Source organism: Podarcis gaigeae, assembly GCF_964106915.1.
Source record: "Podarcis gaigeae genome assembly, chromosome: 5".
Lineage (NCBI taxonomy): Eukaryota > Metazoa > Chordata > Lepidosauria > Squamata > Lacertidae > Podarcis > Podarcis gaigeae.
Window position 1 is genome coordinate 43,334,990 of NC_139681.1, and position 26,530 is coordinate 43,361,519.

General features: G+C 40.3%; 1 protein-coding gene across 4 annotated transcripts in view; it reads left to right on the forward strand.

The window, feature by feature from the left end:
* Positions 1-26,530, forward strand: part of LOC310845686 (uncharacterized protein) — a 95,329-nt gene that overhangs the window by 50,783 nt on the left and 18,016 nt on the right. The window contains exon 5 of one of the 4 annotated variants that reach the window (XM_083741124.1): positions 24,993-25,118. The exons of the other annotated variants lie outside the window; for them this stretch is intronic. Within the exon in view, the coding sequence (XP_083597250.1) occupies positions 24,993-25,037 (45 nt within the window). The 3' untranslated portion in view covers positions 25,038-25,118. Of the gene's footprint in view, positions 1-24,992; positions 25,119-26,530 lie in introns of those variants that run through there. 4 annotated transcript variants of the gene reach the window in all.

Genomic DNA, 26,530 nt, shown 5'->3' on the forward strand with positions numbered 1-26,530 from the left:
CAAATATTCATCTCGTTTCACTTGTGACCTTTTTCTGTTCTGCAAACCCAAAAGGTCTGTGCTGCATAATAGGAACTCAAAACAAAAGATAAGCGAAGTAACCTATGCATTGTTGAACGTTTGCTTGACCTTATGATTTTAATAGGCCCTGGTAATTTTTAATTGCACAGTCAATATCTATTATACAAATTAAGTGGTAATAGGTATTTGTATTTTTTAAAACGAATTAAGCTGATTACACAAATCTTTAACCAAGCAGTGACTAATCCGAGGCACAAACATTCCTTTGATAAGATACATTCAAGCAAACATTTTTGTGGCAAAATGTTATCAGATAGCAAATAATTAGGTTAAGATGCTCCGTTCAGATCCGTTAAGTGATGGTATTGGGAGCACTCCAGAAGGGATTGCTGTACAGTAAGTTCTTTAGACTCCTTTGTGGCTTCTGGCTAGCTTGCTAAATTCCTTGATGCTTCTCAAAGCAACCACATTCTCACACAGGAAACCTTTTATCAATAAAGTCACAAGCAAAATTATGGTGTGGCATACGTAATTCTTGACAGTCTACAATCCGTGTGCTGCTGCGCTTGTGGAGGTGCGATTTTTGACAAGCATTGGGGTGACATACTTAATCCTATAAGAATATCTAGTATGTCTATTCTTGCTTGATGTGACAAGAAGAAAGGAAGAACGGAAACATTTGTTACCCGCCATGATATAGAAAGATGACTGCAGAATGTTCCAAACCGTGACAGTGTTCCGCCAATGACATTCTGTCCAAGGACTTTGGAGAGCTAATCGGGTAGGAACTGTGCCCAACCGCATTTACATAGATGTGGGAAGTGAAATAGTTTTCTGGCCCGTATTCCAACAGACAGCTAGTCTGTGGTCATCGAGATTCCTTCACCTTCACTTCCGTTCTCATGGTAGGCCAAGGTCATGCCAAAAACCATTTAAGATATGTACACCCCTTATTTCTGTTTGTCCTTTTGCGGTTTGTGGTTCTGTAGATGTAAACAGTTTGGTAGAAAGACAGAATGGAGGAAAATGTTCAAAGGAAGAAAAAATGCTAGGGTGAAGCATGTTTACATTTTAAATGGTGAATTGTACAACACTATAATTTAAGAAATAACTTTTGAGCAACTCTTGGCTTCTATTCCTTTTTCTTTCTTTCTTTTTAGAGTTGAGCATGCCCCTGATTTTAAATTTGCATTTAGGAAAGTGCTCAATGCCTGGATATCTGTAGAATGTCAAGGGTTAAGTAACCACATTTCTCCATGTGGTATGTGTAGTTTGGAAAGTTCTCAATTGTTTGGCTTTCCACTTTCAGTGTTTGGTTTCTTGTTACATGAAGCATGGAGAGTTTAACTAAGCTGTTTTTCATTGTTGAAAGAAAAGTAAATTGCAAATCCCCTGGAGAGGCTCTTCAGTTCAGTTACTAACATCACTATTTCTAGTTTCCACATTAGATATCCCCGACAATAATATTGAAGATCAGGGATCCTGTGGAGCTTCACTGTTCTGAAATATATTTCATTCTGTAGGGCTGTCGAGCTCTGGAATAAGAACAAAGCTTCAAATTAAGTGCATCTCTTTCAAAAGACAGAGCGGGTCTTTCTGCATGGACACATATTGTTCATAGGGATGGTGGGAAATACAGTTCAGTTTCCATTTTTAGGTGAGCCTACTTTACCTGCACCAAAAGAATTCAATACCCAAATACTGCTGTTTCTCCATATGTGGTATAGTTCCCAAACAAAAAAAAAAGTGAGTACCCAAAAGTGTTTAATAGGGGGAGAGTGAGTAAAAATGCATATACTAGTGGGAATGTGGGTAATAAAAAAATGCATAATATTGAGGAAAATTTCTTGAAAAATCTCTATATTAGACAAAACCCATATTACAAAATTAGAAATCCTGCATAAAATAGGCACCAAGACCAGGCCCCGTAATCAGATCTCCAGCTGCTTAGTTTCTGTAAGCTAAGGAAAGAATATAGGGTTCTTAAAATATGTTCTCTTTGAAAATTTAAGTCACCATTTCTAGCACCTGCTACTCTTTGGTTGCTTGAATGGCCACAATGTAATATTAATTCTTCACTTGAACATTTGCAGGCCCTAAGCAGTCTTTCTTCTCCTACTGAGAATAGTGTGTTGCGAGATATCCCTTTCCCTTCTCTTGCAACAATGTGGGTGGTGATGCTTCTTTCATACATGAAGGGGAAGCTGCACTTTTATTTACTGTATTTATATTTCACTTTACAAAGAACCAGGGTTGCTACCTTTGGTCGGCCAAAATAAAGAACAGGTCGAGCAAAGTATGGGAAAGGTTGGGGAGGACTGGGGGGCTAAAATTATTTTACCTGGTGCAGCAATGACTTCAAAGCAAGCCACTGCAATTGGGTTTACAATGCCATCACGTTTTAGCTGCTCTGCTCTGCTCTGAACGTTGCACTGAATATGCTCCTTGAATATTTTTTCTTCTTCTGATCTTGCTCTGTGGTCACCTGTCCTTCCTCACTGCCCATGCCCTGCAAACTCTTCCACTCTCCACCAAAGCAGGCCCATTTGTAAACCCCGCCCCCGCCCCCACTCGCTTTCCAAGTCCGACTCACCTGCCCCCTTTGCAAGGGCAAAAAGAAACCTCTCTCTGCTGGCACCAGAGCCATCCTCCCTGCACAAAAACTCTCTCTCTCTCTCTCTCTCTCTCTCTCTCTCTCTCTCTCTCTCCCTCTCTCCTCCCATCCCCACCCCACCTTTTGCCCATGTCCCACAATAACTCTCGCTCTCACTCTTGGCTATCCTCCTCATTGTTCCACCCTGTCTCACCCAAACTTCTGCTCTCCTCCTCCCATCGGACCCACCCTCTGCCCACACAGTTTGGAGGAGGAGGAGGAAGAAGAGCTTGAATACATGAAAAAGACATCCCGTTTGAAGTCAAACAGGACAAGGCACACTTTTCTCCAAAAAACAAAGAGGACGATTGCATTTTTCTAAGTATCAATCCTAGCTTCTGTTCTGTGCAGTCTGATTCTTCAGGTTTCGGTTCTGCAGACCCTTGCCCACCAATACCAGATAGAGTGGTTTCCAATTTCTGGTTCAATATCAGGAAGCTGGTGCAAGTCCCCCACTGGCAGTAATGCAGTCTCAGACGTTTTGCACTCGGTAGTGCAGTCTCTCCTCTTAACCATGAGCCGCAGCCAAGAGTAATCCTTGGGAGTCAACATGTAGGCAATGCTGGGCTAGATGGACAAATAGTCTGACCTGGTATAAGGCTCATTATCTCATTACCTAGGCTCATTATCACCTTAAAGGCTAAGGAATGAGGAGGAAAACCAGGTCATGTTGCATTGCATGCTGCTAAGAATTCTGTGACACAGGTGCACAACTTCCTTAAGCTTACACAGCAGTGTCAAATTTAGGAATCTGAGCGAGAGATTCCAGTTCTCCCTTCTCCCATTGGAAATCAATTTTGCAACTATAAAAATATGTGTATGTTGCATGTCTGCAACTTTGACTTGCATGATGCTGCAATTTGTTTAAACTGTGAAACTGTATGTATGAAAACATCGCTACAGTTATTTTCTATATTCAGTTCCACTAGAAGAGTAATAAGCAAACTCCCCCTACAGGATTTATCTGTCAATTGCAATATAAATATATTCTTGCAGGCTCTGATTTGTTCTGCTAAATATTTGGTAATCTATAAAGACTGCTCAGAATAAACTCAGTTGCTTCACAAAGACAGAAGTATCTTCATCAGAGTATTGTACATTTCATTTCCTTTGCAAGATGAATAATGCAGTAAGAACACCCACTCCCTTTTCCCTGGTCCCTCAGGCCAAAATAGACAAGTTCAACTACAAATGCTAAAGGGGAATTTTTTTGCAAACTGCTATCAATTATCCCACTTTTTATTAGCAAGGTTCCACTGGGCAAAAAAATAAATAAAAATGTTTTGATTAGGGATTTGGTGTTTTGTTTGTTTTGGTGTTTTTTTTATCTGAAAGGAAAAAAAGGTTTCAGAGAAGAAAGAAATGAGATCAGATTAAAGCAAAATCATTTTCTTGTATTTAAAAAGCTTGATACTGTTTTATACAGCAAATGCCTTTTGTCTTAAGCCATTCACCAGGAACTAACACTGCAGGTTTAATGCCAACAAATTCAACCGCTGCAAATGCAAATGTAACAGCCCATTTTTCTCGCACCAAAACATGCGATAATAATACTTTTTTTCAGTGCTCCATAGTTTTTGTATTGCTGCTCTGAAGTAGCTTGGGCATATTGGCCTGAGGTTCTGAAGCACCTCAGGCAGTATTGTCTGAGGTAACCTGATGTAAATAATGATCAGGAGCAAAAAAAAAAAAAAAAAAAAAAATACAGCCTAAAAGAATCATAGCCCAGTAGTAGAATATGCTTTCCACAATGCTGATTGGGTCAGATCTGCTCAACCTGTAGCCTACTATGTCAAACAAAGTCCAACAATCATTCTGAAAGTGGTTGGGGTAGATGCCCCTGAGACTGGTTTGGTTAGATTCTTTGTTATACCAGCAAGGCATGTCTGGCAAAGCAATTGCAATAGGAGCTGGTCTGAGGCAAAGTATTCTCAGTTAGCAAGGCAGCCAAGAGTTCAGGCACAGGGAACTAATCAGAAGAAGCTGTTGCTGCAGAAGCAGCAGAAAAGCAGCAGTTTAGTGTTTTTAAAGCTTTTCCTCCTGCTCCACTCCTTCCTGGAGCCCTGGGCATGCTTCAGTCCTTGCCCCATCCTCATGCGTAAGACTCAGAAATGGCAGGTTTTAATTGGGTCTTCTGTTCTGAGCCTCAGCTCAGCCGAGTCACCATCTCTGCTCCTTAGGTGTTCAGGGTAACTGTGGCCAGAAGAACAAGCTGTAGGTGTGAAGTCAGGGATCATAGAGTCCCTTGATTCTGTGGCTTCCTGGGGTAGGTGGATCACTTGGGGCTAGTGGCTTCAGGGGTTATTGCATTCCCATGGTCCTTTTCCATGGCAAATGGTGGGATCTTTCTCCTTTGACATGCTAGGATGGTTCTGAATTGAGTGTGTGCTAGTTCTAATGCATGGTCAGTAACTCTTCTGGATTTGTTCTCTGCCTGAGACTAGTTCTGTGCCAAAATATTTCTCAAAAATTTCCTTCTGCTGCAAAAGAAGCTTCCATTTTTTCCTGCCTTATTCTTTTTGCACTTGAGAATTTCTTTAGAACTTTGGTGGGTGCAGGATTTTGAGCTTACTGTATAATTCCAAGTCAGCTAAGCTTTTATTTCTCTAGCACTCTGCAGCCCCCCTGGCTGGCTGCACTTCCTGATATGAAGAGTCCCATGGGAAGATTTACTTCTTGACATCTTTCCCTGGGCACCTGAGGAGGTTGCAGTGTATAGATTTGTAGTATAAACGGAAGGACACTCACCCCTGCCACCATCTCAAAAGTAGGACAACAGGTTAGGGCAACAGGAACACTGCACACCACCCATGAGAATTCCACGAACATTTCCTTTTTCCTTTCATAATTTTTGGATGCAGTTTCCTTTTTCATTAATCATTGGAGAATGATAAAGCTTGACAATCTTTTCTCAACTAAAGAAAGCAGTGCTCAACCAGGCCCCTGTGAATGTGACCTCTGTCTGGAAGAATACCCCAAGATCAGCACATATCCATTTGCAGGTGTTACGCCCTGACCATGTGTAGGAGAGTGTTGACAAAATACATCGTTTGAAGCAAAAAGGGAGGCATGAAATTCTGAAGAGCAGTATCATTCATCTGATACCACAGAATCACCCATTCCTCCTCCTATCTCCTTGTCACTCTGAACTCCTAGAATGGCCATATAGGAGTCCTAGTGCTATACCCCCGCAGAGTATGCGGTAATGTGTGTGTGTGTGTTGTACATTAAGGTGTGTGTATATGAGAGCTCTCATCTGCATTCAACAAACACAATGTATTGCTTTTTCTCCTCACATAAGACTCTCCCTAAATTAATTCACGTTTTGTATAGATTGACTATATGCCCAACATCTCTAGAACATCAGGCAAAGGCTTTATACAGTTCTGAGCCTGATAAATTTGTTTTAGCCTGCCCTGGGATGGGAGAGTTGTAACAAATGTGTTGCAGACAGTTTGGCCTCAGTGCTGTGCAGACAGCTCTTTAGCATATGCTGCTGATGCCAGACAAGTTTTGCTTTGCCTATTGATAGGCTGCAACTCAGCCTAGGCCAAGATTTATAAAAGGTCTTCACCTCGTAAAATATTGCGGGCAGATTGAATTGAGTACTTTTTGTTTACTTCTGACCTTTGTTTGAAAAGCATTGGCCTACCAACTAGAGGTTCAGAGAAGAAGTGTATTAAGAGGGTTGTAGAGTGATATTTTCTGGGCTGCCTTTTGTGGCTATTGCCTGGTTATCATCATATTCATTGAAAATGTTGTGAAAAAAGACAGGGGAATTGATTGAATTAAACAGAAACAAGCAACACTAACCATTATGTTATATTGAATTTTACACTGGGACTCAATATGCATTTGCTCAATAAATTGTTGCAATTATAGCATATAAAAAGTATTATTTGCATATTTGGAACTATATCTGGCCTTGGCTCTAGGAGGTTATTTACACAATCAGTGTTCTGTTACCACATGGTCTGCTTATTTTACTTGGTCTCACAGTGAATCCACATGGAAATGAATTGTGCCAAGGATCCAACACATATGAGTATTTCATGTCCCTTTAAATTAATCCAGCCTCAGGATAATCATGCATGTTGACCTCATCCTAAAGCAGCTTGGATCTGTCACATAACTCAGGACTACATGGGTTAGTTCCCATTCTTCACTGGAGCAAGGGAACTTTTAGATTCAGTGCAATGTATGTCAGTCATAAGATGACTGAAGGAAAACTCCCACTAATTTTGGATAAAGTGTTTCTGTGAACCCGTACATACAATCCTACAAGTAGAACATATTGTTCTAATGTATGGTGAGAAGAAATGTGCCCTACCTATGAGTGTGAGAATCAAAGCATCAGTATAGTCATTTCTTTCAATAGTTTCTTTTTCACAATATCTTTAATTTCTTATGCATGAGGTCAATGCTGAAATGCTCAGATTACAACAGAAGCCACAATCTTTGAAATACAAACTGGTATCATGCACATTAATCACAATGGCTGGGGTTGACTCACACATACGTTCAATATAAGTAGTTTTGCTGATTCCTCAGTTGACTTTCATTCTCTCCTCTCCTGCTTTTAAACAGCTGTGAGGTTATGCATCCTGCAGATGGATGAGCCACAATGCTCATACAAACTTGTATTTCTCTTTTGTCAGCTTAAATTTTTTGGCCCACCGGCCAACAACTGCAGTTGGGGAGAATATCTCAGCTGGAGGGAAAACAGATTAATGTCTCCTCATTCTGAAAAAATGTGGCTTCCCTTGGTCCCTGATCAAACTTATCCCGAAAAGTGTTATTTATTGAGGAAAATAGATAACCGCATAAAGGTTTCATAATTGCCTTTTGAAGAACTAAGATATTTGTTGCACTGTGATGCTTTTCAGTAAAGTACCTGCTGCACATTACTCAGTTGTTTAACTGGATCAAAACAAGGAACTTCCTTAATAGCAGAAGATGTGGCATCACTGAAATATTCAGTCACTGACGTGCATGGAACTGAGAGCTTGCATTTATTACACAGTAATAATAATACATGGGACAACAGTCTCATTTATGCATGCAGGGCTTTGGTAGGGTGTTTCCAAACATATTATTATTATCATGCTTATAATGATGTTTGGGAGGGGCTGAGTTATAGGAACATAGGAAGGTACTGTTGGAGATAAGCAGTGTCCAGTGCACAGCGGAATGATGAAAAGTACGTGCCAACATGCTCTATATTACTTTATTTACACTTCAAAGCTGGTAATTTACAGAAAAACATTTTCCCTCTGCCGGAGCAGAGAAAGGCATCCTCTCTCCTCTAAAGCACGGAGAGAATCACACACTGAACTGCAAAGAACAGTGAAAAACAGGAAACCAGTGTACGTCACATCCAGTCTCCTTTCCCGTGAGAAAACCCAACAGCACTTGACTGTGGAATGTAAACATTGTCTTGTGACAAGCACTTCGCTGCTCAGTGAAGGAAGCAGAAACCAACATCCTCCCCCTTTCTGTGAACATCACTGGGCAGCGTGTTCGTACAATATCAGTACAAACCCAACTTCTGCACATAGGTACAGTATATACTGAGTCATACCATTGCTTCATCTAGTTCAGGAATGGTTATATTGACTGGCAGAGGGTCTCCAGCTTTTCAGTCAGGGGTCTCTCCCAGCCCTTCTTGGAGATGCCAGGAACTTCCTGCATGCAAAGCAGATGCTGTACTACTGAGCTACAACCTTTCATAGATGACTCACTCATATACTGTATGTAATGCAAAATACATTTTCATCTTCTCATCCACAGCCATCTATGAACATGATAGCATGATAGTCTTTAGTTTTTTTTTACACCCATTGCATCTAATGTTCATTTTCATTTACATGAAATGGAAGTTATTGCGGTGGTGGTAGTTTTGCAGAGACATGGTATTAGGAATATGGTTTCAGAATGCAACATAGTTTATGAATGGGGGATTTAAAGCATGGCAGTCTCAGCTGCAAGGAGATTACTAGGATTTACGTTTTCTGTGTACACATTTTCTGTGCCGTCTTCTGAATGCAGTGTCATCAGGAAGCCCATTCAGATTTGTTCAAAGAGTCTTGGTTAGGCATACACAGTTCACAAAAATATTCTCTACTCCAGGCCTGTGAAAACAGCTAAGCAGGAAAAAGAAAACATAACTCATTCTCTTTCAAATCACATATGCACACAGAAGCACAAATTGGGATGATATGCCAAAATTCAGAAGGCACCTTCTTTTTTAGTTCCTTTCAGCTGCTTTGAATTTTCAACTTTTATTGCTCAGGATAGTCCATTTTGTTGGTATTCATTGCATACACACAGAGAGAGAGAGAGACAGACACACACACACACACACACACACACAAATGTCATGATAGGATATTGGAGACAAAAATGCTCAAGATGCAGACACTGTCGTTGAAAGGAATGCACAAGTATCTTTACAGGAAACTATTACTATAAAGACTTGCCTTTCTTTACCCTATGATTTCCTCTGGAAGGAACATGCCATAATTGCATTTTTCTAGGATAGGGCTGTTGACCCCAGAAAAAATGTTACCCACAGACTAATTGTCTTAGAAACAGGCATGCTTAAGTGAAGATTCTGAATTAGGATATGCAGCCATGACTTCTACCAGTGTCTGTGACTGAGCTAATGTTGAAATGTAGTCTTTTCAGAAGCTAGTCTTGCATTGCTAAAGAAAGTAGTCTGTTTTTGCATTTGACTTTTTCAGAACTCTGCAAGATACTGAATATACAATGGAAAGTTGCAAGATTGGGAACAGCTTGGATAGCAGCAGGTTGAGCACAGCAGCACACATGTAGCAGAACAACTTTACATGTGCTATTATGGTTGATGTTTTTATTAGATCTGTTTCCATTGACCAGCAGTGTGCCAGCCACTAGGGGAAGGCGAGGGGGGGGGGGAATCCCAAGGCGAAGCCTATTGGGTACACTTAGATCATGAAGCAAAGGAGATGAGTATGTGACATGAAGCATTTTACAAGGTGCTTAACAAGAACATGATTGGGGGGGAAATTGAAATCCATGAAATCAATGCCATAAACTTATATTGTTTATTCTTGGCAGTTAGTGAAGCGCAACAAGATCAATGTTAGAACAACATTATTCACTTTAAATATCAATGGCTTGAAAGAAGGAAAATGAATGGATGGATACTATGAGTCCCGTACCAATGATACTAAATGGGGAAGGGGGGGAGGTGGAGATGGAGTCAATACAAAAAGCAAAGAATAATACATTTTAAAATTACTTGGTTTGGCATACAGGTAAGTAGATTAGTGATGAGTACAGTTCAATATGACGAAGAGGAACGTAATGAGATTGGGGTAGGAGAGTAACTTGGGAAAGAGATGGGCTGACATTTCATTACACATACACAATTCAAGTCACTTATTGGAGCTGTGAATAGTCAAATGGGAGAACTAAGTGCTTACCTGTAAATCATCTTGCTTCTGTTTCTGAGTCCACAACTGGAAAAAAAATCCTATTTCAGCTGAGGGGCAGCCCCGTTCCAAACTTCCTTGACTGAGGAAGTAGCATTTTCCTCTGACACCTGGCTAAGTTGATTACTTTCAAAGGAGGGAATCCTGCTTACAAAAAAGTACTGATTGGTATTATGACGACACTGCAAAGCCAATATCAAGTCTCATGAAAAATCTGTCTTTTGACACACGGTGTAGATTCAGGTACCCAGTTTGACATCTTGGCCAGGATAGTGAAATTACTGCAGGACTTCACTCTTTGATGGAATGACTCATCATAGGAACATCTAGACACTTGACATTACCTGGCTCCCCCCATATGCTATGTGCTTTCCAAACTGTAATTGGGATGAACATACCAAACAATTTACTAATTTGTTAAAGTGATCTAATGCCCTATCAAAAGCGATGGGGGGGAAGGACTCTATTGGGGATGGGTGACTTCTTCTCAACTCACATAAGATTGTCTTCTAAGATAAGCTTTGAAAATAACACCCATTGGCCATAGCTCAACTTATTTTCTAAACTAACCTGACTTTGAAAGCTGCCCACTGGGCCTTTCTCTCTTTCACTACTGGCTTCATCCACAGCATTGTGCAGATGGGCTGGCCTCGCACCAACATTTGTGTGGTCATTCTAGTAGTATGGAACCTGTATGCATGAGCAGCTGAAAAGCAAGGGCTTCTTTTCAGATGTGCATCCTCATTGCACAATGCCAGAGGCAGGGCCAGCAGTGCAGACTCCCAGTTCATTGTATAGACCCCTCTCTCTCAGGTAATGCAAGAAGGGGGCTTAGACAAAGTGAATTTGATGCTATATTCCCCCACTTTGGACCCTTCCACTGAGTCTATCGTTCTATTGTTACTAGCTGCTCTTCTCCCTTTCCAGCTCTGACTTACATTAGGGAATGTCATAGGATTCCAGGCAGCATGGAGTGCATGATGACAGACAATTAATTGATTGACATGATTTGTGATGTCACCCAAGTCAGTATTGCTGCTCACACCTTTAGAGCTGCATGTATCAAGTTGCCCGTCTAGCACATTACTGAGTGAACATTTTTATATTAGCCATGTTTATTTGACCTTTGTTTTCTCCCACTGGTCTGTTTACAATTCCACCAAGCAGCACACTAGGAAGCACTCAATTTTGTTAGCATTTCAAAGTCTTCTTGATTTCAAACTACTTCATTTGTTCTTGCTTAAGATTCTTTTGGAGCAACAAATGAAAGAATGATTCATATTTGTCTTTGACACATATGGACTAAATGTAGCATAAACGGCATTCTTTCATTTGGTACTTGTTACTTAAATGAATATTTGTGGTGGTTACACAGCAAGGCTTCAGAATAATGTAAGCGTTAGTAATTGATTTTCTTTTTAATTAATGAAATTATATGATGTATTATGGCTGTGCTGCATGTAATACAAGATCTCACAATACAGTAGATTTACTTTAATAATATTTTTTTATTGTATTAAGTCCCTGGAATATCATTTTTCAGCGATGAACAGCAGCTGTAGGTTTTAAAATGTGGATTTTTCATTTCTCTAAAATATCGGTAAGGTTTTTAGAGCTGAATATTAAGTGTCAATGCGATATACTGTGGGCAAAAGATTGGTGCTGTGAGAGGTTTGAGGTACAAGGAGGTTACATTATATAAAGTGATTTTCCTTTGTGAAACAAGCAGAAGAGGCCTAGGGATAATCTTTAGCTTCCTTGGACATACTTTAAATTTCTGCCAGCTGCCAGTATGGTGAATGAAGCATGGTTACAGTGCCAGGAGTTGGCACCAGTTGACAATAACCAAATTCCTTCAGAAGGCCTCACCCCATCTTCCCTTCCATCTCCTTACACTGACCCAGGTTGCACCACCAGCAACAAAAACCATTCTAACCTACAAATGTTGTGGCTTGGGGCTGCCATTTTAATTCACCTGAGGGTAGCAAGTTAGTTTAAAAGGATGTGTTTGTATGACAGGCCTGTGGCACGTATAGCTTTGTTCTCCAATGGCTAGATATGTGGGGACTCTTGAGGATGGTTGGGGGGGTCTGTTGCCCTTCAGCATCTGCCCCTGAGGTGATTTTCTCACTCTGCCTAATGGTAAGGCCAATCTTGCCTGGCGTGACACAACAGGAGTATGTAACATGGCAGCTATATAGAACAGGTCTTCTTGTGTCACTAACACTTCATCCTCTAAAATCTCAAGTACTGGATTCCTCAAGCAAGCCTAGTTCCTGCACATGCATTTTAAATTTGCTACCTTGACATAATCAGGACTAAAATTTGTCATTAGAAAATGAGCAGATGAGCAGTGTAGATGATTTACAAGATGCTCTTAGATCATATAACAAAGGAAGATGGGATGTTAGGATTAGAATAAGAGCTCTGATTCAAATGGCAATTTCATCCTTCTTGTGGGTAAATGAAGAAACCTGAATAAAGTTTCCCAGTTTGTCAGATGACGTCTTGGAGGCACAGGTGCTTTCCAGTGGTAAGAATTACAACACAGAAAATAGAATAGTTAGATTCAATAGTGATTAGGGACAAACAGTGGTTAGTTTGCCTCCTAGGAGATAATGATCGTATACTGTAAAATGAAAGGAAAGCTAATGAGCGTATGCAATAGTATTTGCTGGACGATCACTAGAAGCTATAATATTGGAATAAGAATGTGGAATTAATTGCATTGAGGGAATTGAATCATGATTTATTTACAGGCAAAACCTATCATTTGCTAAAACACCATGGATTAGCTTCATGAAGGAAATGGACTACTATAACTAGACCAAAATTAAAACCATTTATGAGAGAGCATTAAAATATAAATATTATAATAGGAAATGGTGTTGAAAATGAGTTACAATTTATATGAAAATATAAATTTAGTTTGTTGTACAAGATTGTTCTTAAGGTGTAGCATGTAAAATAAAAAAGTTATATTGTTTTCAGGATCAAAATATAGTGGGATCTATAGTGAAAATGTATGTTCACTTACTTCATTCCCACAGAGAAAGGACAAGGTTATTATTACATTAAATAATAAAGTTATGAAGCCTTCTGTAAAGCTAAACTGATTTATGCAGCTGCCCTTAATATGTACTGATTTTGTAGGAAGTCCTTAAATTGATACTGATTTCAGTCAGGCTTCCATTCCTAGAGTTACACTCCGTTCCCCAGGTGCACTGCAGAGGATGTCTAAACACCCTCATCGACCTCAGGAGGATTTGCTGTGTCCTAGGCAAGAGCAGGAAGTGAGGGTTTGAATAGAGGTTTAGTGGTGGGTTTGTCTGGGGTGAAAGTGATTGTCTCTCAAAGCTTATTTTTAAAGGCAAACTACATTATCAGCAACCTGGTACAATGCATATCTTGCTGGGCAGTACCACTTTGGATGGGGAACGATATGTTTGAATGCCTCCCTAGTATGTATAAAACCGGAATGCTTGAGTGACATGCTAGCTTCATTACCTGCAGGGTTTGTGTGCGTTTATGGAGGATTGTTGAAAGACTTCACACCCCACTTGCAGTTGGAATGGTACGGCCCAGCGATAGCTGCAGCATGTGAGGCTTGCTCATTGTGTGTTTCAGTTCTAAGAAGCAATGACAAACAAGAATAAGCAAGGAAGAAGATTGTTTGGTTCAAATTTCCATACCAGCCTACCTCATTCATACTTCCCAAAACAGTATGTGAACCACAACACAGCTGGCCTCCATACTTCTTCCAGCTTTGCAGTGTAGTTCTGCCTACCCACCCACATTCTGCTGATTAATTCAGGACATGTATCTTTTGCTGCCAGCCCCAGCCCCCTGTCTCTGTTACTGTGGCAGCTCCTTTAGTGAGTGCCAGACCAGTACCTCCAGCTCCTTCTTTTCCTCTTCCCCATTGCCATCCTCGTCTTTGTTGTCTTCTTCTCTTCCTCTGGTGGGATGGTATCAGGCAGAAGAGACATGGCCTCTGGGGCCAGTGGTGGCAGCCTTGCCTGCACCACCAGAAACTCCCTCTGCTCCACCTCCATGGGCTCCGACTTAGGTGCCTGCTTTCACATGTAAGATGTGCATCTTTTGGTGCCGAGGTCTCGCGGGAGTCAGCTGACTCGTGGAAGAACTCAGCACTGAAAATGGAACATCTAATCAGAAGCTAGGATGGCTTCTTTTTATTCTAGGATGTCCCGGTCAAAGTGGGATTGCTCACAGGTGTGGTTCCACAATGTGGAGAAAAGTGCATATTAGAAAAAAGTGTGCATTCATTTGCTGTATTTATATTTTTACGTTATTGTTTTTTTGGGGGGGAGTATTGGAAATGATTATAAACACTTATATTAGTAAAAAAAAAATATTAGGGGAAATTGTTTGCCAAAAATGCTTATATTGGGACATAGGTAAAGGTAAAGGGACCCCTGACCATTAGGTCCAGTCGTGACCAACTCTGGGGTTGCAGCGCTCGTCTTGCTCTATAGGCCGAGGGAGCCGGCGTTTGTCCACAGACAGCTTCCGGGTCATGTGGCCAGCATGACTAAGCCGCTTCTGGCGAACCAGAGCAGCGCACGGAAACACCGTTTACCTTCCCGCTGTAGCAGTACCTATTTATCTACTTGCACTTTTATGTGCTTTTGAACTGCTAGGTTGGCAGGAGCAGGGACCGAGCAACGGGAGCTCACTTCGTTGCAGGGATTTGAACCGCTGACCTTCTGATCAGCAAGTCCTAGGCTCTGTGGTTTAACCCACAATGCCACCCGCGTCCCCTATATTGGGACATAACTGCATGCAAAAATGTGTATATTCGGTGAAGAGCGTGCGAACTGATCTGGAAGTACAGGCAGCTGAACTGAAAAAAATGAAAAACAAAGAGAAACGAAGAGGTGTGTGTGTCTGTCTGTTCCAAGTAACTTTCTCCACCTGTAAAGGCTTTCCACCTTTCAACGATTGCTGTTTCAGAAAGCCCAGGTCCAAATATCTGTTCTGTGGCAAAGTTCATGAAGCCTTGAGCCTACCCTGCCTTACAGGATACTCAGCTGAGCTCCTAAATGGAAAGAGGGAGGGAAACACAAATGCAACACATACTTGGTAGACAGCATGAATCATTTGCACTCCATTGGTTGGCTCCATGGAAGCCTAGTAATTTTGTTCCACTTTGAACATTGAAACAATTTATGTAGTCACTAGAGTAGTTATCATTTTTCTTGGAAAGCAATATGTTATACATTTGGTTCAATATATCTAAAAGTAAGATTCCTTTTTAGCAGAGTTAATGTTTTATTTTTCCCAGTTTACCTTAATAGAAAACTACAGGCAGGAGATGATTTGGGGGAGTGGGATAATACCAAAGCTACTCCTTGAACTGGGATCTCCTGACCCTCTCAGAGGACTTACACGAAAAAGAATATAAATCATGGAGGAAGTACCGAGAGCTTTAAAGAATTATTTCTGAAATGTGAGATGCAATTTAAAATGACTTTTCATCCGTCAAGGTCTACTTTAAAACTCCACCTGACCAGTTAAAAGTCATGTAGAGAAAAATGACTGGAACATGTGTTCTGTGTATTTGTGCAGAGTTTGTCGGAGCCCTGCCATATTAGTAAATTTCGTGCCAGCTGTATGGTATTTCATAATTCATGCTCATCTCGAGAAAGAAAGTCAAATAAAATTAGCTAATTTCAGATTTGCTATAAAAAGAAACACATTTCTGCTATACAAGCATCTTCGAAGATTATTTATATTGAAAGGCATCCTGAGGCCAAACTGTTAAGTGGGGATAATGGATATAAACCACCTAAGGCATGTAGGTGACTCATTAATGAATTACTTGTAAAACAAAGTCAGATGTTCCACTCAGGTAGAAACTACGTCTGAGTTATGTGCTATTAAGAGTTGAAGAAAAACTGAGGAAGGGTCATGGCATGTATTCTCAAAACTGCAGGCTAAAGTATTACATTAACATGTGCCTGGTTTTCGGGTTGTTCAGCTGTCCTTCAGACTCCACAGTGCTGACTTTGCAAGACACCTTAATTTTTTACTATGCACCTTTGAAATATTTTATATTTTTATATTTAAATCAACAACACTTTAGTCTACTCTTCTGATCACAACCAGTACTGGAATTCCTTGGTTTGAGAATGCCATGGAACATACACATTCACTTGTGTGTGCCCTTTTAAATTCAAAGCATGAAACGCATAAGAAAACCTAAGAAGAATTAATGGTCAGCCATGGGTCAGTGGCAGAGCACATGTTTTGCAAATGAAAGGTCCCAGGTTGAACCCCCAACAACTTCAGGTTGGGCTAGGAGAGCCCCTGCCTAAAATCCTGGAAAATGTCAACAATACTGAGCTAGACAATTTGGTTGTCTGACTCACTATAAGACAGCTTTGCATCTTCCCAATCATTTTTGAACATGTTCTACATCACATACTGGGTTTAGGAGTGGGGGTTCTTTTACAGAGGATGCATAACTTGGGAGACATAACACTTCTAATTCCTGACCAACCCTGTTGTACTTAGAATAAGAATGATGGCCATTGAGAGAGATAATAACCAGAGAGATAACAACCTGGAGGTGGTTCATTGCCCTAATCCAGCAATATCATCTGAATAATAGAAGAGGTGTGATTCACACATTGATGTCCCCCACAGCTTCCCATTCATCTCAGCTTCCTATTAATCTCAGATGAAGATATGGATGTGAACAGTTGTCCTCCCTAGTGGCATGTCTACTCATGTCGACATGCTCCAGGAGCTGGTTGGAGACTTTCTGTTTTCATAGTCGCCCACATGGTGAGCAGTGTTCAAATACTGGGGTCACCCATAATACGCAAATAATACTCACAGCCTCTACAGGATGAACCATAATGTTTTAACCTCCCTGGCTATGGGCAGAAAGGGTTTTGGGGGGCCTTGGCGCTGTAATAAGTAGCCAAATAAGTGGCATCAGGATAGTTCTACCACAATTAAACACATTTGACAAGGATTTGCCTGTTGATCATATAGTTAGCTGGTTCTTCTTCATCTTCTTGAAGATCTGCTTACATTATCAATCACAATAACCCTCAGGTCAGAAGCAATTCCAAAGCACAGATGAGCTCTGAATAGATTTTAGACAGCTGGCAAGTGAGTTTCTGAGAATAGATCAGACCAAATGTTTTGCCAAGGGCCAGCCGACAGCAGAGGACTGCCAATAGCTGGTCCTGAGTCAGTGCCAGTGCCCAAAGAATAGTAGTAAAAAATCTGCTTCCTAAATTAAGGGCACTTGCAAATGGACAAAAAGGGTTTGCTGAATGAAAAGCACCAGGTTCAGTCAGTTGTTACCGGTTAATGTCCCAGTTTGATCCTCTTTTATTATTTTCCTGATGTCCCATCAAGGCTGAAATAAAACAGAGTCAGAGCTTTGGTATCACTGATGCATTCCTTCCCCAAGCAAATGGAAGGATCCAGCTGACTGTGGGGTGTGTATAGCACAGCTGGGTTAAGAAATGAACTCTAATATTCAGTGGAATATAATAATAAATCATATAGAGAAATGGTGCTCCAGCAGTCGGAACAGATGCGAAGACTGTAAGCAGGCCCAGCCCTAGACATTTATGTGCCTGAGGCGAAGGACAATATCACACCTCCTAAACTGCTGCCTTTTTTCTTCAAAATAAGTGGCCTGTTTAAAGACATTTACTTTAAAGCATGACTAACATAATGTATAACTTGGCCCTAATCCAGGATTGGTACATGTGAACTGGCCCAGTGTCTCGTACAGTCAGGATGCAAGCACAGAAGTGTTTATGTTGAAGTAGAGCACCTATACGAATGCTGCGTGCAGTATGGCTTTAATCTCCACAATATCCCCATGGTTATTCCACTTAACCCAATAACACTTGATGTTAATGGGCGCTTTGTGTTCCCACCCCCTCTTACTTCCTGGGTGCTCCCCCTAAAAAATGCGGATGCTCCCCTGGTTAACACAATGTGCAATTTAACCCTTAGTGTTTTGGATTAATGTTAAACAGAAAATAAGCCAAAATTGAAAGCCAAATCATCCTCATCTCATCATCATCACCATCATTTTTAAATCCTTTGTGACATTTTGAATTGTGAGAAAATAATTTTATGGCAAGTGCAAATTTTCTATCCATGTACTCGGTATCAGTATACTCAGTATGACTGATATTCATAACTGATATTGTTCCGTAGGTGATTTTGCAAGTCTTCAGAGAGTGGAACTTCTTGTAAAAACATACCCACTACTTGCAATAATAGGAAATCATAAATGAATCAATTTGCTTGCTGACCAAGTGATTTGCCATATCAAAGTGCAAGTTTGCAAGATGTATATTCCATTATTCCAGATTGCACTCCTGACAACTTGCATTATGAACATTTGGCAATTGTCCTTTGATATTTTGAATGCTAACTACAGTGGAGCTGTCAGCAGAAATAAATTTCTTATTAAATTTGGAGCTTTAACAAGCAAGTCATTTGTAGAACCATCATTAAGTCTATTGCAGCACTGCAGAGCAAAATGAACTGGGTAGTGAAGTAACTCAATGGTTAAATTATCTATATTCTTAAATATTCATGAAGTGAAGTGGAAGTGAAAGACTTAAAAATGCAGTAACAGAATTATCTAATTATAACAAAAATTGTGTTACTAAACACAAGTTGCTGGGCACAGCAATTCATCTATTGCCTCTGATAGAACATTTATGGTGTTTTCCTATAATACAGTCAGGAAACATAGCAGTTATACACCTCCCCAAATTTACACGGCATTGGCCTTGAACCAGCAATCAGTCACATAGACAACAGCACCCTGGCATGCAAAGGGAGGGTGCATATTTGTGTGCACACATTTTAGCATATGTGGAACTGCTGCTCTATCCATTGAAAGGGGGGGTGCATAAGAGCTCTATGCTAGCATTCAAGCACACATGAAGCTCTGGATTGGGGCAATTATGAAAATATTTGAATAACAATGTGATCTTGCATGGGTCAAGAATGAACACAATAGGCCCCTTGTATTAGAATGGTCAATTCAGTTCTGTTCATTTGCTTAACACTACAAAGCAATTGAATGACCTGAACCTTTGGGCTGTCTCAGCAGCAGTGAGACAATGTCATTTGTAGGCAATAAATGTTTCATTCTGTTTTATTGTGGGGTTATGTGTGGCCAGGCATTATGATCCAAGTGTGCTGTGTGAGTAAGGTTAGAACTGGGAATGAAGTTGGCAACTAAATGCTGCTTTTGAAGATCATGCACATAGATGACCATTCCAGGAAGGAAAAGACTCATCTGAATCACCAGCCAGTGAAATAAAATTGAATTTAACAGATGACTCTGCTTTAAAAGCTTGCACTAGTGGGCCTGCTAATGATCATATTTCACTAAGTTTGGGAATGCCGTTCAACCTCACATGTTGCATCATTTAAAGTTCTTGTACAACAGTGAAAATTTCAACCTCACAATGCAAGAGACAAGACTCTTTTCCCCTTCTTCCTATTAGTATGTGCGTTTCATCCAAGAATAATACATTGGTTATGAGTTATGCTATATACTTTTATTTCCACTGCAATTCCAGAGGTTTGTCACCGTAGAAAGGTATCCGAATATTTATGTCTGAATTACATTTCAGCAGCATGGTGGTCAACTGCTGTTCCATTAGGTTGTAACGTGATTTCATTGGCATGAATATTCATGGTTTTCCCGAACATATTAAACAGTTTCTTTGATGCTCTCTATGCCTCTTTCATCTCAGAATTTCCTTATTTTAGCAACCATATCTAGGGCATGTAATGAAAATTATTATGATTTCATCATCTCAACAAACAGTAAAACCTTAGATATGCTATTTATTATTTTATGTTTTCATTGCCCAAACATAAACATTTTCCTGGATGTCACTACCAAGTTACTCTTTTATCACTTTCTTAAGACAGAGCTCTCACTGTACCCTATTCTGTCCCATGTATGTTAGCTCTCTTTTCAAGCCACATTTGAACCATACATTTGAAGCACTATTATACATGACTTCCCCCAAATAATTATGGGAGTTTGCTTGCAGTTTGTTAAGGATGCTGAGAGTTGTTCGAAGATCCCTGTTCCCCACACAGCGCTAAAATCCCCACATTCCCTTGGGAAGAGGGATTTATCATTAAACCACTCTTGGAATTGTAGATATTTTAATTGTTTTTTCACTTGTATGTTTGCTGTCCTGGCTCCTGGGGAAGGAAAGATGGGGTTATATCATCATCATCATCATCACTACTGCTACTATTACTATTGCCACTTCAATCTCTGAGCAGTGCAAGATTCTGGGTACTTACCCAGAGTTCATGTTCCCCTTTGGAAATGAGGCACAGTTGAGACTGTGGTGTCTTTATGATATATGGTTTCTTTACACACGTACAAACTGATCCTGTGATGGTTGGGGTTCCGAGCATCAAAACTCTACTCCAATCTCTAGCTTTGTCTTCCAACTAACTACAAGCTGGTCATCTCACACAGAGTCCCTTTCCTTTGTTTCCCTTAATGGCCTTTCAGCCAGGCTGTCACCTCAACAAAGGAAGCTAGCCTAGCAGGTTAGAAAGGTCGTGCATACTGCCTACTTCCTCCCCCCCCCCCAATATTGAATCTCAATACCTTTAACTACAGTTCCCCTGGATTCTTTGTGGGATGCCAAGACTGTGGAAAGAGGTCTAAAAATTACTTCAATATATATTGCAAATGTAGCCCCTGATGGCATCATCAACTGGTATGGTATGGCAGTCTTTGCCACAGGACTGGTGAAGTGAGCCTGATTTGGAAATAGACCCACTAGATCATTTCCTCATTGGAAGTAAGTTTTTCTAGTTCCTATAACAGCCCTTGCAACAGTAGCAAATAAATGCTCACTCCAAAGATAACAGTAGAACAGTAATTTAAGAAAATAAACTAATTTGACCACCTCACCACTTACTTTTAACTCCAGATTATTTAGGAATAGATTGAAATCCAGCAGTCCTTGAAGTGTGCACTTCTTTCCTCCCTCCGTTGTGAGAACTGTTCATTTATTCCTACAATTTTCTTATTGGGTTTTCCCCCCAGTTAGGATGTGTGCACACAATGCATTTAAAGCCCATTACCCCCTCAAAGTGTCCTGGGCATTGTATTTTGTTAAGGGTGCTGGGAATTGTAGCTTGTTGTGAGTAAACTATGGTTCCCATGAGTCTTTTGGGGTTTGTGCTTTAAATGAGTGGTGTATACAAACTTCTAAACATGTAGATTTTCCATCCTGCTTATAATGTTGTGTTATTAGTCTTAAGTAGTTATGAAGGATGCCAGTGGAAGAGCCCAGATGGCAATCTCTGCTGCTTCTGTGAACTTCTGGTAATAGGCATAAATGCACCACAGGCAAATGCTAACCAGAGTGTGAAAAAATAACTTCATTTTTTCCAGAATGAGAGCTGTGTTAAATATTTGCCTGTGAATGTTTTTGGGACGAACATTCTGCTTTTAAGAGGCATGAAAAAGCTCCATAAAAAATATTTGCTTTTTACTTGCAGGGAAGTACACTGTTTGAACTTGTTCACAGCCATTGTTTCCATGGGATTACTTCAGCACCATAGTTTTTTACCCTTTGATCCTTATTTCCTGAAGTAATCCCAGCCAATGAGAGATGTTGTAGTGAATGCTAGACCAAATGCATTGAATTTGCCATTCTTGGAGGAAAGAGGTGTTTCAGATTAAACATGGCACTGCCTTCCATGCATGTGAATGGAAGCGAGTGTTTTGTAATATTTGATATATAGCCTTGATTTAAGAACAGTCCAGTTTAAGAACGATTTGGTTTACAAACTCCACAAAACTGGAATTAGTGTCTTGGTTTGAGAATTTTACCTCAGTCTAAGAACGGAATCTGAACGGTGGAAGGGCACCAGAGGCGGGAAGCCTCAGGGAAAGCGCACCTTGGTTTAAGAACGGTTTGGGTTTAAGAACAGACTTCCGGAACAGATTACGTTCGTAAACCAAGGTACCACTGTATTAAAAAGTGTAAGTAGAGCATAGGTGGCCACAAGCTGCGTGAACAGCCATAGCATGCAACAAATCCACTGCCCCTAAGGCTTTCATCCATACTTTTCCCCACCCCCAGCTATGATGTTGGGAGATTTGCCACCTGATGGATTTCCTATTCAAAACATTCTTGGGAGATCATTGCATCAACAAACCATCTTCTAAAAGTTAGTTCCTATAAAGAGACATCCTTTGACCATCCTATCAAGCAATATTAACACAACCTTGTCAATAATAAAATGATAATGCCTCACTCTGCAGTGATCAGATACACCCCTAGTGATAGCCCAGCTACTGTAATCAAATAGCCATCACACACCAATGTTCTTTAAGGAGAAAAATCAGAAACAACATATTGTGAGTATGAAAGAAAGATTATGTGTTACAATGTAGATAACACAATCATTTTAGAAGTTATAAATGCCTCTGCTTTGGGAAGTCAAAGATCTGTTGCTCATCTTCCTGCAGGTCAGTGACTCCAATAATACATTGTTCCTGATGTAAGCAGGAAGTTTCAAATTTGGCCTATGATGTCAAGGCACTACAAGACAGCAGTGTGAAATAAGCTGTATTTTGTATCTAATCTTCCTCTCTTGTACTGATTTTTGTTTAAGATAAGCAGATACGTTTTTAAAGAAATAACATTTTCTGCTGTAGTGTAGAATTCAGAGTGACCGTACACAGATTCAAACAGCAGGTGCACATAAAATAAGGTCCAAACATTTAGAGGTGAGGGGAACACATAATAATGGCTGTAAATCTGCCTTTCGGAATACGTTTGCTACTGAATTGTGCATTTCTGATGTAATGACAGAACAGGGGCATATTCTGAATAACCTCATTCCAAATCTTAAATCCAACAATATTGGCAACGCAGGTTGTATAGTCTACTTTCATTTTAATATTGGGAATTGGATGCAATTTTTCCTATTTTGGAATATGTCCTGTGCCGGTCCTTTTAGGTTGGACTGCATGATCTCCTATAAAGCATTTGGCTTTTCTCTTGTGTAGCTGACAGCAGAGTTCCAAAGGAAGACTTAGTACCACTCTGAGCCATAGAAAGTACCCTCCCATCTTCTTGGCTTCTATTCTCAGTTATAGAAACAGGGCCTGGCTGCTGCTGTTAATGATGCCATGCAAGTAGCACAAGGTTTACAGGAAGGAGTTAAACATTAATATCTGTTTCTTGAGCATTTCCCCTCCAGGGATTTGAAGCAATTTACTAATTTACATTTCAGAACATTTTCCTACACACCTGATAAAGAGGTATGTAATTCATAATTTGCGAAATGAGGTAAATTAAGGTATTTCACTCAGTGCATACAGTGGTGCCTCGCAAGACGAAATTAATTCGTTCCGCGAGTCTTTTCGTCTTGCGATGTTTTTCATCTTGCGAAGCACGGTCCGTCACAACTGCGCCTCTTCAAGCGGCTTTAGGAAAAACGCGAACAAACTCGCAAGATGTTTTCGTCTTGCGAAGCAAGCCCATAGGGAAATTCGTCTTGCGAAGTGATGCAAAAAACGAAAAACCCTTTCGTCTTGCACATTTTTCGTTTTGCGAGGCATTCGTCTTGCGGGGCACCACTGTATATCCCAGAACAACTTGGAAAAATCAGAATGCCATTTCCCCCATTAGGAATAGACCTTGAACTCTGAAATATGAAGATAAACCTTAGTGCTACTATTCCAATGTCTTCTTTGAGCTCTTCAAGCATCTTGAATCATCTTCACACATCAGAAAGAATCACACAACATCTTTTCTCCTGAAGTTGAGCTAACAGCCAAATTTTGTCAGAAATTTGCAGAACTTTCTGGCTCAGGATGCTGGTCCCATCCACTGGAAGCCCCTATTTGAGGTGAAGGTGCAAGTGGGATTGCCATTATATTTCTTATAACCTTATTGGGTATTTCATGCCCATCCTCCTTCCGCTCTGAACATAACCCTATAAATAGGGTTATTTTGAGATTGCGACTTACCCCAGGACCACCCAGCAAGGAAGTTTTATAGCTGAGTGTGGATTTGGGCATTACTGTCAAATCAGAAGCAGCAGGTGTATGAGTTCAGTTTTTGTGCTCCCAGTTGAACTTTCTAAGAGGGACAGTGCACACTTCTCCTGCATAATGATGTTTGAATTCCCTGTGCATGTAGGGTCCACATGTCTCCTTTCACAGGGGAAAATACCCACTTCCTATATAATAAAAGCAGATGTGCAAGTTACTCGAGTATCTGCCATTGCCACTTGATTGTAATGTTCAAGGCGACCCTGAGGAGCAACTGGAAGTTCAGTCTCCAGCACTGCATTCAGCGCATGACGGGCTCTCAATAGCTCATTTATGTTTGCTTGCACACTATCACAGTAGGAGCCACTTGCCTGTTCAATATAAATCAAATGCACCTATTTTCATCCGTAGAATTCTGGAAGGTACATGAAAGGACAAATTACCTTACGGTTTCCAACCCTGCTTGCTAACTAGTAATATAGCGGTATTTTTATGCCTTTTTCATGCCCTTTATCATTTGTGTACCAAAGTCAATTATGCAGGCCTAATGGCTGCTATCACACAGTTTAGAAATTGTTGTTTCATAGATCTCTCTCTCTCTCTCTTTTAAAGATGGTATTATTATTTTCTTCTGGCACAGGAGGTTCTAGAAATTGGTGAACTTGCTCACTGAAGTAGCTATCTGACAATTTGCATTCTGTTCCAGAATTGAGCTCTCTATAATTTGTAGGTAATTGTATACATTATCATATTGTTTGGAAATATTCCTCAGATCCATGGCATGAAAGTGCTATACAAGTGTAGAATGACTGATTGATTAAAAGCTGATCTATGCAAGAAAACTTCAGAAATCAGAACATAAAGGAGCACAAACGAAAATACTGATTAGACTTTGGAGGGATAATTTCCAAGCATTACAATAACGACCTTGAAGACTGCCCAGCAGCATCGGTGTGTATGAGTTTCTTCAAAGGGGGAAATATAGGTTGACATTCCCCTGGTGATTTTCTGATATCAAATGAAAGACATAGACAATAGAGACAAGTGAGGGAATGAACATGCCATACAAGACCAGATTTTAATTTAGTGTCAAATAAGACCCAGAAAGCTTAAGAAGATTTATCCAGAGTATTACTATACACGAGTAAAAAACACAGCTTTATTGGATTTAATACAAGTATTTTATAGATATATTCTAGTGTCAGCACTGTAGAAAGGGGACTTCTTATGGTGCTGGATGAAAAGGAAATAGCATGAAATCAGAACAGAGAGAGATGGTATCCAGTAATTAAGATGTTGGTAGCTACCCCATCATCTATCCTTCCCTATATTATATAAACATAGCTATAGAGAAGGTGAGCATAAGCAAAAGTGAAGTGTCTGGGGTTTTATTGAAAACCAGTCACTGTACTCAAACAAAGGATATATAGATATATGGACAAGTGGATGAATGCAGTCTCCAACATGTCTTTTTTTGGGGGGGGACAGTCAGCAGCATATTAAATTGCTATCAAAAGGATAGTGAAAATAATTCAGCTAGGATTCTCTCTGGGAATGAAAGATAAAGCACCATCTTAAATCTTAAACCGAGATCAAAACATTTTAACATTCATTAAGGTACCTAAACAGAAGTGACTTGATTTTCTGAGGATCTCTTGACTTACTCAATTAAATACTATTTCATGTGCTATGCTTACAAATGTAATCTGTCCTACATGTTTTCCTCTTTCCCACACAGGGCAGGTAGTTTGTGATTGGTTGTAGACTCTGCCACCCTAAACCTATCCTGTTAAATGAAATAGAAATAGTGGTATGAGTGGTCAACTCTCTTTTCTTCATTTAGACAGCTCTTTACAATGGGATATACAGTCGTACCTCGGCTTGGGATACCTTGGGAGTCTAACATTCCGGCTCCCAAACAATCGAAAACCAGAAGTGAGTGTTCCAGTTTCCAAACGTTCTTTTGGAAGCCGAACGTCTGACGGGGCTTTCATGGCTTCCAATTGGCTGCAGGAGTTTCCTGCAGCCAATAAAAACTGCGCTTTGGAAATCAAATGTTTCAGAAGTCGAACAGACTTCCAGAATGGATTCTGCTCGACTTCTGAGGTACGACTGTACCACTAATACACACACACACACAAGCTGCAGTGCAAGCTTTCAACTGCAGTTTGAAAATGCAGAAGCTGAAATCAACTTCTTCCACTGTCCGAATATTTGAAGGAAATATGTCCTGGCATGGATTTCACACACTGTTCCCAGCAGTTAGAAAAATATTTTCCAATACCATGGCTATTAAGTGAATGTGAGACT